Source organism: Odocoileus virginianus, chromosome 24, assembly GCF_023699985.2.
Source record: "Odocoileus virginianus isolate 20LAN1187 ecotype Illinois chromosome 24, Ovbor_1.2, whole genome shotgun sequence".
NCBI lineage: Eukaryota > Metazoa > Chordata > Mammalia > Artiodactyla > Cervidae > Odocoileus > Odocoileus virginianus.
The window spans coordinates 28,415,379-28,433,972 of record NC_069697.1 but is presented as its reverse complement, the minus strand read 5'-3'; the positions used below and the strand labels follow the sequence as shown (position 1 = coordinate 28,433,972).

The window sequence follows — 18,594 nt, the reverse complement described above, 5'->3', positions numbered from 1 at the left end:
TTTTCTGTAGCCTTCCCATCTTGCTATCAAGAGGGTGTGTGGTTCTTCAGGAACCTCTTGGCCTCCCAGTCAGTCTCCCTCAACAAGCCAGTTTTCCCACCCTGGAGGGGCATCATAGAGCCCTGTAACACAGAAACATGAGCCCAGGGCCCAGGACACCCAACACAGTCCATGGACCTTACACAAGAGCCAGAGCAACTCAAGCGCCAGGCATGTTCTGGGGTGAGAAGACTTGGGTTCAGGTTCTAATACTGGCTATGGGGCCCTTAAGGCAAATATTGGGTTGGTCAAAAAGTTTGTTCTGGTTTTTTCTAAAACCTGAACGAATTTTTTTGGCTAACCCACTACTTAAATCTCTCCACTACTAAGTTTATGTATAAACTTGGCATAATAACAGTACTTACCTTGAAGGGTTGCATGAACAAAATAACCTACATAAACCACTCAGCTCAGTTTGTGGCACATAATACACGCTCACTACAATGTTAATTCTGTTACCTTTACCATTAATATCGAAACCAAGATCAAAAGATTTTATCCAGGGGGAAGCAACCGCAAGGAACTCAAGCCTAGGATGAGACTGGGTAAACTGGGCGACAAGGTCTCAGACCCGTATCCTTTAGATCCACTGAGATTAAGAAAAGGAGCTGGAATATGTGTAGTCAGAGAAGCAAAGTATCTTCAATTACATAGAGAATTCAAGGTGGCTGAGAAAGGCCAAAACACTTTCTCTGGAGAACTTCAAGAGACCTCTACCTGACAGAAGTGGGGGAACAAGATCACTCAATAAGGAGCCTGAAGGTCTCATCTCAACATCAGAAAGCTGACTCTGGGAGAAGCTCACCCAGTGCTATGCCAGGCTGAGAGGGGCCCATGCTCACCCTGGGGAGAGGCGTCCGTGAAGACCATGTCCTCCAGGCCCTGCTCCATGACTTTGATCACGAACTCCGGCCGCCCGTTGTTCTCGCCGATGGAGCAGCGGTAGCAGCAGCGCCGGTTGTTAGTGCGGAGGCTCCAGTAGATGCGCGTGGCCTCATAGCCCACTGGATAGAGGGCAGTGGCACTGTGGAAGTCAGCCATCTGGTGCGGCAGCAGCTGTCCAATGGCGTGGAACACAAGGCCCCCCACCCGGAACATGTGCAGCCGCTCTCCCCGCTGGATGATGCTGGCAATCTGCTTCACCTCATCCCGCTCGATGTAGACCCTCCGGAAGACAGCAAAAGAGCTCAGCTCCTGCTCACAGGGCCCCTTGATCTTATGCATCGGACACAGCATGGTCTTGTCCTTGAAGAACATGCACTTGGCGCGGATGGCGCAGGCAAAATGGTAGACGTTGGGGCAACGCATTCGATTACAGCTGCTGGTGGCACCGGTGCGCTGGCACAGGGAGCACTTGGTGAGCAGGCCTCGGTGCAGGGCAACCTCCACGTTCATCAGCGCCCCGCCCTGGGTCTCATATACCTCTGTGGACCACAGGGCACAGTTGAGGTGCACCCACAAGTCCAAGTCCAGGTTCAGCAGGCGGGCAGGCCCATCCGTGGCCCCATCTCCCTCCTCATGACAGAAGCAGCAGCGCCGCATGTCTCGAGGCACCTTGTCAGGTCGCAAGGCTGTGCCGAGCTGTTCCATGAACTCAGCCACTTCCCGCTCATCCTCCTGCCGCACACCACCCTTCTGGATAGTCAGCAGCAGCCGGAGCCGCTTCCAGCGCACCCCCTTCCACTTCTTGAGGCGAGGGGGCCGGGAATCTTCACCTTCCTCAGGAGGCCGGGCTCGGGGCTTGGGCCGGGTAGATTCAGGGGACGAGGCCAGTGGCAGAGGCGAGGGGATCGGTGGCTCAGCTGAGGGTTCAGCTGGAAGTTCAACCAAGGGTTCAGCAGGGGGGCTGGCAGGAGAGGGTGCCAGAGGGGAAGGGGGTGGGGAGGGTTCTTCAGGAGGTGGGGCCGAGAGCTGTCGCACATCCAGGTTGGAGACGTTGTAGGTGTAGCTGTGCTGGGTGGGGGGCTCTGGGGCAGGGCTCTCCTATGGGAAGATAGGAGAGCCCTGTACCGTTAGTGCTGGCTCCTCAATTAACTAGTCACCTCTCTCCTCCCACCCAGATTCCACTCGCCCCAAAGCCCTCTGCCTTCTCTGTCCTAGCCAGATACCCACCCTGTCTTCCTCCAACAGACCCACCTGTTTGAGGAGACTCAAGATGTCTAACTGACTCTTGAGTGTATAGCCAGGCAACACAGCATCAAACTGCTTCAGCCAATCAGGGCCAGCCTCTGGGCTCTTGCCTCCCAGACTCTTTTCTTTCCCACCTGCAGGAAGGAAGGGGGTCAGAGACTCCCACCACAATCACTCCCCGTGGGCCCCAAGGAGTTTTTCCACCATACTCACCAGGGCCCTCACCCTCCCCCTTCTTAGGCTCGATGCCGGGCCGGGCAGGGTTCTCTGGGAACAGCACCTCATAGGAATTGGGGATCTTCATGCTCAGCAGCTCTGCCACTGCCACCATCATGCCATTCAGGTTCTGCCAGGGCAGGAAAGGGGATATGACAGCCATGTCGGCAGAGTGGCAGAGTGAGAACTATCACCAGCTTGGCGGGGACCACGACACCCAGAACGCAGCTCCCTATGTGGCCTGTCAGGCCTACTCCTGTGCCATCTGACTTCTTCTCATGTACCTCCTTTAAAGGCAGCCTTTCTCAAATCACTGTGGGCATTAACAGGAACGCACAGAAAGAGACCTGCAGCAACTGGGCTTAGGAAATGACACACTGCATCCACCCCTTGGAAAGTCCCAGTACACATCAGCAAAGTAAAGGAAATGCAGAGTCTTGTAATAAAAAACCTGTTTTGCTATTTTAACTGAGATTTCCAATTTCCTTTGATCACAAGATCCTGATAACATTAAAAAAAAAAAAACAGAATTCCATGCAATGTGACTGGGGACATGTTTGGTAGCACTTTTCACATTATACACACTCTATTTGTTGACTTGTGTCTTTACCCCTGAACTGTGAGCTCCTTGAGTGCAGGGCAGCCCCTTGTGCTACATTTTCTCCAATCCCTCACTCCGGCTCAGGCTTTCATTCACAGGAGGTCCTCAATACATAGGTTTAAATGATTTATTCAGAGAAGCTCCTGGGACTGCCTTCTGACCGGCATCTCCTCCTGGCCCTTGAGGCATCCCCAGGACATACCTTGGCGGCGGCAGCAGAAACCGTCAGCATGACTGACACCTCGCTTCCTTTGCCTTTTTCCCAAGTTGGGGCAGGCAGCTTCCTGGGGGCCTCCATATCCAGGACCCCATAAGGTTTGCTCTCTGGGAAGACTGAACGACAAAGAAGGACCTGTGTAAACTCCAGCTGCCTCACTCCCTGACCTCTGACAATGCAGCCTGACCAGGCCAGGCCGGGTCCAGGCCCAGAGTCACCTCTACCTGGAATGCTGGCCCGAGGAATGATGGGGATGACAGGGGAGAGAGCCCGGTCATCCTGCTCCCACCGGCCTGAGCCCAGCTGAGGGAAACGGGGGGCCTCCTCCCCTAGGATGCTCTCAGGGGATGAAGCTGGCACGATGCTGTCAGGAGAATCGCTGTCCTCATCACTCTCCATCCTGTGGGCCAAAAGCAGACACTCACTGCTACAGCCCAGCAGGTGCCCCCCTCCCAAATCTAGAGATTTGTGGATGTTACAGCCCTATTTGAAATCTGCCATTGGTCAAAAGAAAAAACAAGGAAAAATGAGGAACTGATCCCCCACCCCAATTCCTCATCCCCATTTCTGCCCCTTCCACACCTGACATCCTCAGTCTGATTGTGAGGGGGCGTAGGCAAGGCGGCCAGCAGGTCTAGACTTTTCACTTCTGAAGCATCTGCAGGGTAGGTAGGAGAAGAAATGTCAGGCTCAGGCCAGGCCAGAGCTGTTGGTGCTTTCTCCCACATGTTTCAGGCCTAACTGGTACAAGATCTAGCTCAGTTCTAGGACAACTATCTACTCATCCACCCATCTACCAGTTTGGGGTACACGAGCTATAAATTTATTGAGCCTTTCTAAAGAGTGTACTCTGCAGTGTATACTCATTGGTTATAGTCTTTCAACAACTCCATTAAGTATTATTTTTATTTTAGAGTGAGAAAATTGAGGCTCACACAAGTCAATCAAGTTACTTGGCTGCAGTAGCACAGCTAAATGAATGCAGGAGCCAGAGTTCAAATCCAGATCTGACTGGAGTTCATACCCTGTGGGTAAGGAAATTTGGTTATTCCTCAAAAACAAAAGCTTCATTAATACTCTCCCTGTCCTGCTGCCTTTGCTCTGGACTCCAGAAGCCCCTCCTGGCTCCAACAAATCAGTCCCGAAGAGGCCCTTCCTATTTCAAGTACCATCTGTTGTGAATGCACACAGAGCAACATGTAACCCACTCCTACCTCAAACCCTACCACAGGACCCTAGCCACCAAGACGGGGCTGAGAGGTAGCCCACTCTGCTCCTGACTTACCCCTCAGCACCCCTTCAGTATCCCGGGCAGAGGCGGCATCCTTGGGGTGCTCCCCCAGCTCTTCAGATGGAGTGACGCCATTAACCATCTTCTGCTGCACCGATGGGGGTGGGGTGGGGGGCAGCGACGAGGGTGGTGTCGGCGGGTTACTCAGGTTATTCTGGGGGCGGGGTGGGGTGTTGTGTGCAAGACGGCATGGGGAGACTGACATAATCTCCTGGCCCCACACTCTATCAGCCCTTTGCTCAAGTCTGCCACCCCCAACTCCACCTCCCCAAGAACCTCATCATCCCCAAAAGGTACTGCCATTTTTCTGACCTTGGTAAGCAGCTGGGAATAGTAGTCAGGGCCCGTGGGCAGCACCCCACTTCCGAAGGCCCCCCTCAGCTGGCACTGCCCACTGATCGGGCAGCCGCTGCCAAAGGGAGCAAAGAGGCTAAAATTGGCGGTGATGGTAGGCTCCGTGAGGGGCAGCAGGGACAGCTCCTAGAAGGGGCAAGACAACAAGGTTGGAATCCCGCAGCATGTACCTTTCTGCTACTGCACAGCTGGGGGCCAGGCTGCCCCCTATCCTGGGCTGGGACCAGGGGACTGGCTCCTGGGGGTCACCTGTTTCAGCTGTTTCAGCAAGGCCTCGCTGGCCCTGACCCCGTCCTCCTTCCGCAGCTTCTTTCGGGAGCTCACCAACCTGTCGCTTGCCTTCTGTACCCGCTTGGGCTTCGGTGTCAAAGGCTTCCTTGCTGCTGTATCCTAAGCGAGACAAACCCACAGTGAAGGTCACCATGTCCCTCGGAGCCCTCACCTCTGGTTTCACCCAGACCTGCTCGCTCTGCCCCCGGACTTCAGGCCCCACACTGTCTGTTCCACTCTAGTTTAGAGTACTCACCTCCTTGGTGCTGGGGGTACCCTGCAGTTTCTGCTCCAGCCCAGCAAGCTTGCTGTCAATGTGCCCGTTGATCTCAGCTCGCAGCCCCTCGGGCCCCCGCCCAGTGCTGAGTTGCACATTCTTTGCTCGTAGAAGCTTCTGCAAGAGCAGATGCCCAGCCTCTGAGCGGGGCCCTGCCAGCAGGAGGTGGTTGCTGGTACCTGGTGCCCCTACAGGCTCCCCGTTGGCCTCCCTCTTCACCGCCTGGGCTCCCAGGGCACATGGCTCTTCCCGAGGCTCCTGCTTGATGCTGAGATGTGGTGGCTCAGGTACCACCTGCCCATTCACCTGGTCCAGATGCCCAGGAACCAGGCTGCTTTGTTCCAGTTTCTGGGCTTCCGCTAGGTGGTCTGGGGGGTCCCAAGGTCCCAGTCCCTTGCCAAAGAAAGTATCCGCAAGCTGGGCAGCAGCAGGTGAGACCCTCCCAGGAGGAAGCTCCAAGGGTGGCCCCTGGGGCTTGGGGGTTCCTGGCTGGGTGGTAGGGAGCTGGGCCTCTGAGGGGAGCTGGGAGCTAGGGGATGGTAATTGGGAGGAAGGTCTCTTTGGCTCTTGGGGGCTGGATGGTGAAGGTGTGGGATGGACAGGGCCAAGAACTGGTCCTGTGGATAAGGCTCCTTGTGGGGCAGGGAGTCGGGGTGGGCCCTGAGGTCGAAGCCCGGCCCCTAGCTCCTGAAGAGGGCCTGTCTGGGATCCAGGGAAGCCCCCAAGTTGGGGCTGGCGGCCCAGAAGGCCTTGAAGGGGAGAGGGCTGGGTCCCAGGCTCCTGGTAGGGTGGCGCCTGGCGTGCTGCCTGACTCTGCTGTAGCTGCCGCTGCATGAGAAGCGCCTGGAGCTGCTGCTGCTGCTGAGGACTCAAGTGCCGCAGCTGTGGGTTTTTGGCCAGGACTCCTTGGAGTTGTGCCCGAAGCTGACCCACTGTAGGCATGACCCCAGCCCCTGGCAGGCTCTGCCCAGACTGCAGGACAGATCCTGGCTTGGCAGGCTGTGACCCTACATTATTTTGCATGGGTCGCTCTAGTCCAAGGGGCTGTTGGGAGCTCAGAAGGTTCTGGGTCATGGATCCAGGCTGTTCCGCTAAGGAAACAGAGGATTGGGCCAGTAGGTGGGGCACAGACGAGGCCTCAGATGATCCACTGCCTGGTTGCCCATGGCTTCCCGCGCCTGCTGTGTGGAGCAAGTTAACTGGCGGCTGCTGTTGTCCTGGGAGCCTCAGAGGTGGCTGCAGCTGCAGAGAGTTGGGCTGAGGCTGGGCCTGGGGCTGGACAAGCAGGAGCTGTGAGTCCCCAGACAGTGAGGGCTTCATCTCTCCTGGTTCAGTGGCCACAGACTCTGGTCCAGTCCCCATTGGTAAGGGCCCTCCCTGATGTGTGGAGGGCCCCTCACTGGCCTCCGAAGGAAGAGTCGTCTCTACGATGCTTTGTTCCTTGCCTGTTAAGATGAGGGTTGGGCCCAGGGCTCCGGGGCTAGAAAAGTGTTGCAGAGGCTTGGCTGGCATGCCAGGGCCTAGTGTCACCTGTTGCTGCTGCTGCTGCTGTTGCTGTTGAGGAGACAGTAAAGTTCGACTCTGGCTCAAGAGGCCCATCTGCTGCTGCTGCTGAAGCTGCTGCTGCTGCTGAAGCTGCTGCTGCTGCTGCTGCTGTTGCTGCTGCTGCTGCTGCTGTTGCTGCTGCTGCTGCTGCTGCTGCTGCTGCTGTTGCTGCTGCTGCTGCTGTGCTGTGCTGTCTGCTGTTGCTGCTGCTGCTGCTGTTGCTGCTGCTGCTGCTGTTGTGCTGCTGCTGCTGCTGCTGCTGCTGCTGTGCTGCTGCTGCTGCTGCTGTTGCTGCTGCCAGCATGCCCTGGGGCCCCTGGGGTGGTTGGGGGGACAGCTGCTGGACCAAGAGGCCCTGGTGGCTGCTGGGAGGCAGAAGGCCCTGGGGCTTGGGACCCAGAGCCTGGTTTGCCTGTACTCCTGGGCCCTGCTGCTGTTGCTGCTGGATTGCCACCTGTCCTAGGAGATGCTGCTGCTGCTGCTGTTGCAGTTTCTGGGCCAGCTGCATGCGCTGCTGTTGAAGCTGCAGCTGCCTTTCCTGTAAAAGCCTTGAGTCAGGTCCCAGGCCTCGAAGAGCAAGGTTGCCAGGGAAAAAGCCCCCTGCGGGGCCACCCAGGGCCCCAGCTCCACCAGAATGTTGCTGTTGCTGCTGTTGGGCCAGGGTGGTGTTGAGGAAGGGGCCACCAGGCTGTCCAGGTAAGGCCATGCCCCCGGGGGTTAGGCGAAGACCTGCAGCTTGCCCCCCCGGGGGTCCTTGAGGTGGCTGCAGCCCATGGCCTGGGAGCAGCTGACCAGGAAGCTTGGTGAGTAGCCGGGGACTCTGGGAAGGGCTAAGGGCAAGTACGGCTGAGTGCTGCTGCTGTTGCTGCTGCTGCTGCTGCTGCTGCTGCTTATTCCGATATTCTGCCATGAGGTTAGTGTGCTCCTTCTGCTGCTTCCGGACCTAACACGGGAGGGTCAAGGAGGTCAGCCAGGGGGCTACCCACCTGTGCCACTCCTCTTCCCAGGTTCCTGGTGGCTAGGCTGAAGTCTGCCTTCCCTACCTGGTCCAGCTGTTTCTGGATCTTGCTCTGTTGTTCCGTAACCAGCTTCAGCTTCTCAGCATCAGCCTCAGGGAACTCCCGGCCAGCCTTCTTGGCAGTGCGCTGCTTGGCACACAGGGCTTTCCGGGACTTGCGGTGCACCCCTATCTGCTCCTCTAGCACCTTCAGTTGCATTTGTAGGAGCTGCTGGGTATGGAACAGCCACTCTTCATACTGCCGCTGGTCAGCCTCATCTGGGAAAGGAAGTAGACAGGTGTCAGGGGATCCAAACCCTTCTTTCCCCAAGCCACTTCATTGCACATTCCTCCCCATCACCATACTCACTGATCACTCCCTGGGCAAAAGTGGGTGGATTGGGACGAGGCTGGGAGGGGTCACTGGCACCCCGTTCCTGGGACGAGAAAGACTGTTGAAGGGTCATTGTTCTGTACCAGGCCCTAAGAAGGGTGGCCCGAAGGCATAGGACCCAAGTTCCTGCTCCCACCCGACCATTTACCTGGCCACTCCCAGCTGCCACGTGGTTCTGCAGATCACTGCCAGGCCCCCCTGAGAGCCTCTGGGCTAGCAGGGACACTTGCTGCCTGGAGTCCACCAAAGTAAAGAGGATGAGTTAGTGATGGGGAAAGTTGAAGGGCAAAGAGTTGGGACAAGTAGGAAGGAGGATCATGAAGAATAGGGGAAGGACTGGAAAAGGAAAAAGCCAATGCTCCCACCTCATACATCTTACCTGTTCATACCAGGCGCCACTCCAATGCTGCCCTGAGCCATCACCTTCTTGATGCCTTTCAAAGCCACCATCTTGGCCTTTGCAATAGGATCAATGATATCTTCTGCAGCGAATTTGTCCAGGTCTAGAGACGGAAGAGCCAAGTGAGCCTGGCATCGAGGTCAATGTCTGGCGTTCCAATACCTGACTTCCACCAAGCCAAGCAAAACAATCGCATGGCATGATGTAATGACCACTGGACTAGGAGCCAGGTAGCATAGGAGACTCAATTCTATTATTCACAGGACACATGGCTGTTTTTACTAGCATGGTATTAGGAAAAGGTACTCAGTAAATATTTACTGAACCAATGTATTAAAGTCACTTCACCTCTATGAGCCTCAGTTTACTCTTCTATTTGACAGAGATCATGATTCCTTATTCTGCTTATCTCATGGAGCTATTGAGAAGATCAAATGTGACCAGAATACAAGTTTACTTTATGACCTAGAAAGCATTCTTCAAAAGTCATATTCTTAGGGCAACTAAGTGCAGCCCAAGGACCCAAGATGTGGGCAGAGTGCCAAAGCCTAATGCCAGAGTTGCTTTGGCCACAACACACACCACCTACAAACCACTCTTCTGCCTGTCTAGGACACTGGGTAGAAAAAAAGAAACAAGCAGACACCAAATCATCCTAAAATCTTATACACTGCATATTTCTCCACTACTCAGAAAGTTTAACTGACTCCCTACTTTTAAGAAGATGAACCAAACACCCTCTCCTGGTTATTCTGAGGTGGTAAAACAGTTAAGAGGATATGAGGGCCAGGCTTCAAATTCCAGCTGTTAGTTGTATGATATTGAGCAAGTTAATCTTACTGCCTCAGTTTCCTTTTCTATAATCTAAGATAATAGTACCTATTACGTGTACACACTTCTATATTTAAAATGGATAACCAACAAGGACCTGCTGTACAGCATACAGAACTCTGCTCAATGTTATGTGACAGCCTAGATGGGAGGGGGGCTTTGGGGGAGAATGGATGCATGTATATGTATGGCTGAGTCCCTTAGCTGTTCACCTGACACTCTCACATTGTTAATCACCTATACCCCAATACAAAATTAAAAGTTAAAAAAAAAATAATGGTACCTATTTAATGTTTTTGTTCTGATTATATTACACAATAAATGCAAAGTGCTCAGCACAATGTTTAGCAGTCATTATTCAATAGATATTATTATAATTTGAGGTCTTCTTCAATCTGGGCCCCCACCTTACCTCTCCAAAGTTATGGCAGTACCCACTTGCTTCCTTCCACAAAGTCTACCCCAGCCTAAGCAGTCCACTCATGGTCTCCAAATACACCTGACTTTCCTGCCACTAGTCTCACTAAATCTTTCACCAGCCCAATTACTTCCTGTACCACTTTGCTCCAAGTCCTAAGTTCTGGGTCTCACTACAGCTACAAGGCCTCTGCTAATCAGACTTCAGGTGTCCATTCCATTCATTCAAACATCTGAACACCTGCTAGATGCCAGGCACTATTCTCCTTTAAAAGCTACAGTGTTTCGCCTATACCACGCTCTGTGTCCCATCTCCTTTAACTAGGGAGTATCTTGGGTCTGCAGCCTCAGAGAGAATTCAGTTAGTTGGTGCTAACAGTGATCACTCCTGAGTTACTAAGTCAGTCCCTCCCCGCCAGCTGAGATTACCTGTATCTGGGAAAAAGCTGTTAGCCAACTGCTGCTGCATTGCCAGCTGCTGTGGTTTCATGCACATGGACGGTGGCACGGTACCCATGGGCTTCTGTCCCAGCACTGGCTGTGGGTTCTGCTGGGGCACCAAGCCTGCCTGTCCCCCATGCTGCCCACTTAGCATATGCCCTTGGTTGGATACCATGGCCATGGATGGGGCCAGGCGCTGCTGTAGGGCATGAGCTGGTGGCTGGGTGGGCATCAACGGTTGGGCCAAGCCTGGCTGTCGGGAGCCTCCAAGTCCCAGGGCAAGCTGCTGTTGAGGGCCAGCCAAACTGGGAGAAGAGCCCTCATGGGGCAAAGACACAGCCTGGGCAGGGCCTGGGGTGGACAGCAGGGAATGCTGCTGGGGCTGCTGCTGCTGCACAGGCTGCAGCTGGGCTGAAAGCTGCTGCTTCTTTTGCAGCTCTTTCTTCTCATGTTCCAACAGGTCCTCAATGAGCAGGGGTAACTCACTGGCGACCAATGAGCTCTCCATCTTGTCCAGCTCATCCCCAGATGCATGTCCACCAGGCAAAGTCAGGGCCCCACTCTCTAGCTCAAACTTTTCCAATAGGGAGGGCCCTCCCGGGCCACTCAGTGGGCTGGGCGTCAGCAGGTGAGCTGGTGGTCCTCCTGTGGTCCCAAAGGGGACCTTCTCAGCTGTGTGCCCACTGCTGGAAAAAGGTCCTGTGCCCATTCGAGTGTCCCGGCTGCCCGTCACGCTCTGACCTGGCTTTACCCCCAGGCCTAGGGAAGTAGTGACAGGTGCTGGCTCTGCCTTGGGGGTGGTAATGGTAAACTGGCAAGGGGAAGGGTGGCGCCCAACCTCCTCCACCTTGGGCTTCACCTCCGGGAGCCCTGACGCCAGACGGGGCTCAGAGGCATCAGCAGCCGGGGGAGGGCGCTCCTCAGGGCCCAAGGGTCCTGGCTCCACCCCTCGCAACAGAGCCTCTCGTTCAGCCTTTTCATTGGCCGACTCCACCAGCCTCAGATGCTCGTTGAAGATGTCCTTCTTGTCCCCCGTGTCCAGCTCAGGGTCAGTATAGGCCAGCAGGTCAAACTCATCCCCATTGAGCAGGTCATCGAGGTGGGGATCATTGGTCTCTAGGTTTTCCAGAGTGCCCAGCTCATCGTCTCCCTTGGCCACATCCACACCCAGGCCCAGGTGAGCAAGCTCCTCATCGTCCTCCAAGGCCTTGTGGGCATCAAAGTCATCATCCAGCTCAGGATCCTCACAAGGTAGTTTTCCAGCTTCCAGGGCCAGAGGAGGGGGGCGGCCAAGCTCAGTGCTGGAGGGGGGCCGGCTGACTAGCTCCAAGCCAGTGGGCAGGTTGGGACCTTTGGTGTGGGGCGTTGGATGGAGGCTGTTGTTCAGCTCAGGGGCTGGTGGGGCTGAAGGTTTCTGTGGAGGAAGGCCTGAGACCGCGAGGCCACGAAGCCCTTCAGGGGCCAGTCGGTGGGAATCCTCAGCCACAGGGTAAAAACGGGGTCTCTGTGGAGGGCCCTGACCGGGAAATGGAGGACCCCCCGGTCCAAGTCCTTTTTGTACATTGTGCCGCAACTCAATGAACTGGGCAGGACCAGCTGGGCCAGGTACTGGTTCACCAGGGCCAGGCAGGCGGTTGGAAATTCCAGCCAAAGGGGAACCTAGGGTTTGGCGGCCAAGTTCAGGCCCAGGAGTTGATGGAAAGCGCGCAGACATGGTAAGTCGCATGGAAGTTGCTGCTGTTGCCTGTTGCTGCTGCTGCCACAGTTGCTGCTGCTGCTGCTGCTGTAAGGGCAGGGACCCAGGATACGGTGCTCGCTGATAGAAGGCTTGGGAGCCCCCCACCAATTGCCTGGAAGTATACGCAGTAGTAAGATAAAATCAGAATGAAAAAAGAGCTAGAACATGTGCTTCCCTAAAGAAGGAAAGAGTTGATGCAGTGAGGGGGAAGGAATGGGGAAGAAAAGAAAGTGATGCTGAGAATGAGAGAGACAGGAAAATCAGTGGCAGCGCACACTGGATACAATATATTCCCCTGATTTTTCCCCATGGGAAGCCCAGGAGCCTCACCGGCTGTTAACATCCATAGAGGAAGGGGTGGCTGGTGGAGGCGGCCGGGAGAGTCGGTCTTCACTGGGGAAAGCCCCTGGCCCCAGGATGGGGCCGCCCAGCTTGCTCGGGGGCAGCCCCACAAGGCTGCCCTTGTCCTAGGAGAGATGAGGGTAGATGAAAGTGGGGCCACCTTCAGCATCTTGGATCCACCACCCCTTGCCACTCTACCTACCTGGGTCCCAGCAAAGGGGGTCTGGCCTCGACCCAGCTGCTCAAACGCAGGGCTACTAGGCTCAGCACCCCAGTTGCCTGGGGGTCCCACCGCTCCGGCAGCTGCCGCAGTCTCCTTCTCCTGCCGAAGGGTGTTGCGCTGCATCTGCTGCCGAATCAATAGCTCCCGCAGTCGCTGGCGCTGTGCAGAGTACAGACAAGAGGATAAGTCCGTTGGACAAGCACCAAAGCCCAAAGGGCCGCCCCACAAACAGAGGAGATGTTGACCCACCTGTCGCTGCTTCTCTAGTTCTGTCTGACTCAGGCCAGACATGCCTGGGTCCTGGGTACCTGAAAGCTCAGGTGCCGCCAAAGAGCTGCCCGTGCCAGCCCCTGGGTCTTCTCGCTTCTCAACTGGAGAGGTGATGCCTGCCCGCTGTGAGGCTCCGTGGGACAGGTAGGGGAGGGATCCATCGGGTGCAGGTGGTGGTAGGACTGACGGGGGGCGTAGTGGGGACAGCCCATAGCCCTCTCCTGTGGCCCCGCTGCTGGGTCCCAGAGGGCTGCCCGATGGGTGGAAGTTCCCTGTGGCTACTGCGTAGTTTGTGCTTTGAGGCTTGCCCATGGTAGGGCCGGGCCCAAAATGGCTGTTGATCCCATGGGGTGGAGGGAGACCAGGCTGAGGGACAGGGGGCTTTAGGGGAGGCTCCCCGACTGCCTGAGGGAAAGTGAAACGCATGGGAGAAGGGGTGCCCACAAACGCACTGGTCCCAGGGGACCGGGCAAAATTGGGGGGTTGCACACTTGGGACCTTGGCATGGAGCTCACCTGCTGGCCCTGAGGGCAGGGCTGCTGGGAAACCCCCAGCCCCCAGCGGAGTGTGGGCTAGAGGCCCAGCCTTGAAGGCAACTTCAGAGGGCTGGGGGCGGGGGGGCTTATGCAACGGGGCAAATGGATCCCGGGACTGAGGGCGTGAGGGTGGACGGGAGTAAGGGTCAGGGGATTGGAAGCGAGGGGTAACAGGGGATGGGCAGAAAGCCTCAGCAGACAGAGGACGGGGTGTCAATGGGGACTGGGAGCTGGACTGGGACTGGGGACTGGCGGGCACTCGGGAGAAAGGGTCAGAGGGCAGTGAGCGGGGAGGCAGAGCACAGCAGCTCTCAGGTGGTGGGGGCTGGGGCCGAGGGGTCAGCGGGGGTTGGGCGTAGGGGTCAGGGTAGGGGCCAGGGCGAAAGATGTCCGAGTGGCTGGGAGGAGAAGGGGCCAAAGCCTGGGCAGGGGGTGGCTCCTGGGGCCTTAGGCCCAAGCCCGGGCTCTGGGGCTCTACCTGAGATGCCCGAGGGGTCAGGGGGGCTTTGAAGACATCAGGTGCCTTTAACTCCAGGCCACCCAAGTGGGGGCCTGAGGAGGGAGAATCAACAAAGCCCAGGTTTGGGGGCCCATAGCTCGGAGAGGATCCCCCAAGCTCTTCCTTCTTCACCTCCAGGGCCTTCCGAGACTCCCCGAAAGGCAGGGGGGACAGCAGAGGCTCAGCAGCCTTGCCTCCCCCTACCCCTGGGCTCTCAGGCACAGCCACGTTGTCCAGGGAGGGGCAGCGGGGTTTGAGGAAGGGGTCAGGCGTGGAGGGCTGGTGTCGGGGGGTGCCAGGTGGGGTAGTGTGGAACTCCCCTGGCTGGCCAGTCCCAGGACGAGACGAGGCACCCAGCGTCAGGGGCGGTGCAGGGCCCCCAGTCTGACTAGCATAGGGAGGGTAGGTGGGGGGTGCTGTGGGGAAGCGGGGCTCCAGAGCATAGGCAGAGGCCAGTCCAAAAGGGTCCTGTGAAGGCACTTGGGCGGGCACCTGGGGCGGGAGCTTGAGGAAGAGCTCACCAGGCGAGTCGGGGCCGGGCACCGTGCCCGCCGGCGGCTTCAGGAACCCGTCCGCAGAGGTAGACAAGCCGGCGGGGGGAGTGGGGCTGCCAATGAAAACGGTGGGGGCAGCAGCGGGAGGTGGACTGCCCAGGGCCCCTGGCTGGGGGGGAATGCGGAGGTGTAGGGCTGGTCGGTCAGTCTTGCGGGCCATGTCGCCCACCTTGGTCTGCTTGTTGATCTGGCTCTCAGCCTGCTACAGGAGGAGACCAGATACAGAATGGTCAGGCTGTTGTGGGCAGGCCCCCTGACCCCACTCTCAGGGAGGCTGCCCCACACCCAGACCTGGAGGCCGCCGCGCAGCCTGAGCCCGCTCACCTTCTGCACCTTGTTGATGCGGTGAGCTGCGCGGTTATCTTTGGCCTTTTGCTGAGGGGACAGAGGACACAGCCTGAGGCTGGGACTCAGTCTCAAGCCCAGTCCCACTCCCTCACCCTGTCCCTCACACTCCCCACCCAGAAGCCGACCCCTACTGGCCTAGCTGCTATGAAAGTGGGGAATAGAAGGAATGAAGGTGACTTTCCCAAAGACACGCCATCCCTGACTCAGTTCCCACGCCACCCCAGGCTCCTTCTGTCTCACCAGGTAGGGGGCTTTATCAGCAGCTGGAACTTTTCTCCAGAGTTTCATGATTTGTTTGCAGCGGCTTGACCAGTCTGGAGGACAAAGACGATGTGTGAGAGAACTGGCAGGTGACCCCCGCACTGGTCGTGTCGCAGGCTGTCTCCCTTGCCCTGTCCCACAGGTACCTGGGTAATCCTGCTTGAGACTGGGGAAGTTAATATTGGCGTACAGCACAGGTGAGATGGTGGACAGCTGGCCCAACTCCTCGTCCTTCTCCCAGCGCTGAAGACTCCGCTGATTATAGGAGAGCCCGTCGCCCTCACCCTCCGTGGTGGGGGTGGTGGGGGTGGAGGGCGTGGTGCCCCCCGAGCCTGTCCAGGGGCTGTCTGGCTCACCGGGTTCCGGGCTAAAAAAGCCCCCGCGCTCCCTGGGGCGCAGGGGCGGAGAGTCACAGAGGGCAGGGATGCCAAGCCCCACCCCAGACAAACTGCCCAGAGTCCCCAGGCCACTGCCCTGCCCCAACAGAGGACAGTCACTAGCAAGGCAGCAGAGGGAGGGGTTGCCACAGCAGCACCCGAGAGTCCAAGGTTCCCTCCCCCGGCGTGGCCCCACTGGAGGGAAGGGACTGCCCACAGAGGTTAAGCACAAATACCAACCTAGAATCCAGGAATGGGGACTGGCAGAGGCCCGGGTAAGAGTCCATTGGGCTGCTGGAGGGGAGATTGCCCAAAGGGAGTCCACCTACAAGACACAAAGGATCAGAGAGAGGGAGAAAGCAGCCCAGTCTAGAGGCAAGCTTGGCGGCACCTGCCCACCCAGTCCTCAAACCACCCCCATTGGCTCACCTTGAAGAAAGGGCCTCTGCAATGGTGTCCGGCTACCGTCTAGGCCAGGGGTTCCACAACCCAGATGCTGTTCTCGTTCGGAACCCAGAACGTCCTTGAAAAGCTGCTGCAGGTCCTTGGATTCCATCTTAGGCAGTTCTGTGAGCGATCAAAGAAAGATGCTGCTGAGGAAGACTAGGGGACTCAGGGGATACCACGGAAGGTGCCCATGACTCCCCACCAGAGGAGCTGTATAAATGAGTCCCTCAGGCAGAGGAGAGGACCCTTATACATGAAGAGTGTGGGTCCCAGCCTCACCTTCTGTGGGAATCCTGTCTAAGTCAGAGCTAAGCATCCCTTCACCCGGAGTGCCTGGCTTCTCGGGGTCACTGGGCACAGGGGATGCCTTTATGCCGCCGTCCTCAGGTCCTGCAATTGCCAAGAAAAGCCCATCAGCTCAGGTCGGTGTGGAAGCACCACACTGGCCACTCTGGTAAGGACCGCAGAAGGCCTGAAACACTTTCCAGCCTCCAACCTTGATGGTGCTCAGGGGCAGAATAGGTTGGCAGAAGCAAAACCAAGATAGCACCCAGTTCTCCCAGCAGCCCTCACCTGGTGTATCAGCCTTGCCCTCGGGACCACGGGATTCTTCATCTGCAACATCCGGACCATCATCTCCTATGAGCAACAGTCCCACTTCAATCAGAGATGCCCAGAACAGGACCCCAGTGCCAAGGTCAGGGCTCTTGGCCAACCCTCAACTTCTGGAGACCAGCCCATTTCCCACCAAAATCTCTTACCAGCTTCCAAGCACAAAGTGAAGTTGGACCCCTTCAGACCACCTTACCCCCACATAACTGACCTTTCTGTGAGGTCGGGAGCTCCTTCCTCTCTGAGCCTCCATCTCCCTTGGCTTTGGGGGTTCCCAATCCAAAGCCTGGCCGGCCCATGCCAACTGCAAACAGGGCCTTCCGGCTCAGGTCCAGCAGCTCCTTCCCAAAGAAGGCTTCCTGTGGGAGGAGATGGAAAGAAACAGGCTTCCTCAGGCCCTGTGGGCCAGCAGCCTGGCCCTTGGCCCTCAGAGCCTAAGACCCACCTGCAGGTAAGCAGGGAACATGTCCTCCAGTTTGTTCTTCTTGCGCCCTCGCCGCTGCTGCTTCTTCTTCTCATCCCCATCGGCCAGGCTCTGGTCCACAGAGCCCTCAGCAGGCAGGTCGGCAGGCAACACTGAGGACCGAACAGGAGGGTTAGCCTCTCTGGGGACTGCAGGCACGCTGCTCCCAGGTTGGCCTGGGGACACTTTCTGCCTATTCTCCACTGACACCAACTGGGCCCACTACTTCCTTGGTCCTGTGAGAGCACCCTTGCCCCCGGCCTCCCTGGCAGTGTTCCACGGTCCTGCGAGCCCCACCTTCTCCCAGGCCCCACTGGAGCCCTCACCCGTCTCACCCTCGTCGGGCTGCCCATCCCCACTCAACACCTCCGCCTGTGCAGCAGGCCCTTTTTTCACACGTGTGTGGGATTTCCGCTGTCGCACCATGAAACCACCAATGCCTGTAAGGAGGCAGAGCTGAGGCTGAGAAGCTGCTAGGGACCTGGTAAGCTGCCCCTCACCACCCCACCCACATCCCAGGGCCTCACCAGGCCGATACGGTTTGCGTTTGCGTTTTTTGCTTTCCTCGGTCTCCTCTTTGCCAGGTTCTCCATCAGGGCTGACAGGACCCTCCAGTTTAATTTCGCATTCCATGTGCTCCACACTACCTGTGTATGGAGACAGAAGAGATGGAGACAGGTCAGAGGCATGGACCCTTTTAAAACCCTGTCATCCTGTCAGCTAGGACAGAGAAGTGGGGACTTCCCAGATGGTCCAGTGGTTAGAATCTGCCTGCCAATGCAGGGGACATGGGTTTGATTCCTGGTCTAGGAAGATTCCACACACCAAGGGACAACTAAGCCTGTGAGCCACAACTACTAAAACCTGCGCACCCTAAGGCCCATGCTTTGCAACAAGAGAAGCTACCACAATGAGAAGCCTGTCTACTGCAACTAGAGTAGCCCCCACTCACAGCAACTAGAGAAAGTTCACATGCAGCAACGAAGACACAACTGAGACAAAAAAAAAAGAACAGAGAGCTGAGTTCCCTGTCACAGAGCCAAAGGACAAGATCCACAGTGGCCCAAGGGTGACTGGGAGTGACAACACTGCCCTGACCCAACACTCAACTCTCACAGGCATTCTCCCAGAACTCTGGCACTCCCCAAGATCCCCCAGGCTGACCTTCAGCCTTGAGCAGCTCATCCGTGTCCAGGTCACCATCCTTCTTGTCATCAGGGCCCAGGACCTCTGCAGGCTCGGCCCCCTCCAGCCCCGCCTCGCCTGGGAGGCCAGGCCGTCCACGCCTCTGACGCCGTTTGTGCAGAGGCGACATGGTCAGGTTACGCAGCACCGCCATGCCCGTTTCTGTCAGCCACACGCCCTCAAAGCGAAAGTACTGGGGCTCTGGACAAAGGGGAAAAGCACGTGACCCCATGGAGCCCCAGGGAAACTGGGACTCTGAGTTTCGGCCTAAGTCCCTAGCTGGGATAAGAGCAGTGGGACATACAGACTGAAGTCCAGG

The 18,594-nt window shown here is 57.1% G+C and overlaps 1 protein-coding gene across 1 annotated transcript in view; it reads right to left on the bottom strand.

Moving 5' to 3' along the window:
- Nucleotides 1-18,594, bottom strand: part of KMT2D (lysine methyltransferase 2D) — a 39,606-nt gene that overhangs the window by 5,987 nt on the left and 15,025 nt on the right. Inside the window, exons 20-50 of the mRNA XM_070454846.1 lie at nucleotides 18,255-18,476; nucleotides 17,618-17,737; nucleotides 17,417-17,530; nucleotides 17,073-17,203; nucleotides 16,839-16,986; nucleotides 16,589-16,654; nucleotides 16,295-16,405; nucleotides 15,998-16,135; nucleotides 15,809-15,893; nucleotides 15,338-15,579; nucleotides 15,171-15,244; nucleotides 14,907-14,957; nucleotides 12,973-14,784; nucleotides 12,703-12,882; nucleotides 12,489-12,625; nucleotides 10,409-12,270; nucleotides 8,711-8,834; nucleotides 8,480-8,564; nucleotides 8,308-8,389; nucleotides 7,984-8,216; nucleotides 7,239-7,883; nucleotides 5,375-7,102; nucleotides 5,098-5,238; nucleotides 4,807-4,974; nucleotides 4,489-4,648; nucleotides 3,786-3,861; nucleotides 3,428-3,603; nucleotides 3,189-3,319; nucleotides 2,383-2,515; nucleotides 2,176-2,303; nucleotides 882-2,022 (exon numbers count right to left, since the gene is read on the bottom strand). Coding sequence (XP_070310947.1) covers nucleotides 882-2,022; nucleotides 2,176-2,303; nucleotides 2,383-2,515; nucleotides 3,189-3,319; nucleotides 3,428-3,603; nucleotides 3,786-3,861; nucleotides 4,489-4,648; nucleotides 4,807-4,974; nucleotides 5,098-5,238; nucleotides 5,375-7,102; nucleotides 7,239-7,883; nucleotides 7,984-8,216; nucleotides 8,308-8,389; nucleotides 8,480-8,564; nucleotides 8,711-8,834; nucleotides 10,409-12,270; nucleotides 12,489-12,625; nucleotides 12,703-12,882; nucleotides 12,973-14,784; nucleotides 14,907-14,957; nucleotides 15,171-15,244; nucleotides 15,338-15,579; nucleotides 15,809-15,893; nucleotides 15,998-16,135; nucleotides 16,295-16,405; nucleotides 16,589-16,654; nucleotides 16,839-16,986; nucleotides 17,073-17,203; nucleotides 17,417-17,530; nucleotides 17,618-17,737; nucleotides 18,255-18,476 — 10,644 coding nt within the window. The remainder of the gene's footprint in view (nucleotides 1-881; nucleotides 2,023-2,175; nucleotides 2,304-2,382; nucleotides 2,516-3,188; nucleotides 3,320-3,427; nucleotides 3,604-3,785; nucleotides 3,862-4,488; nucleotides 4,649-4,806; nucleotides 4,975-5,097; nucleotides 5,239-5,374; nucleotides 7,103-7,238; nucleotides 7,884-7,983; nucleotides 8,217-8,307; nucleotides 8,390-8,479; nucleotides 8,565-8,710; nucleotides 8,835-10,408; nucleotides 12,271-12,488; nucleotides 12,626-12,702; nucleotides 12,883-12,972; nucleotides 14,785-14,906; nucleotides 14,958-15,170; nucleotides 15,245-15,337; nucleotides 15,580-15,808; nucleotides 15,894-15,997; nucleotides 16,136-16,294; nucleotides 16,406-16,588; nucleotides 16,655-16,838; nucleotides 16,987-17,072; nucleotides 17,204-17,416; nucleotides 17,531-17,617; nucleotides 17,738-18,254; nucleotides 18,477-18,594) is intronic.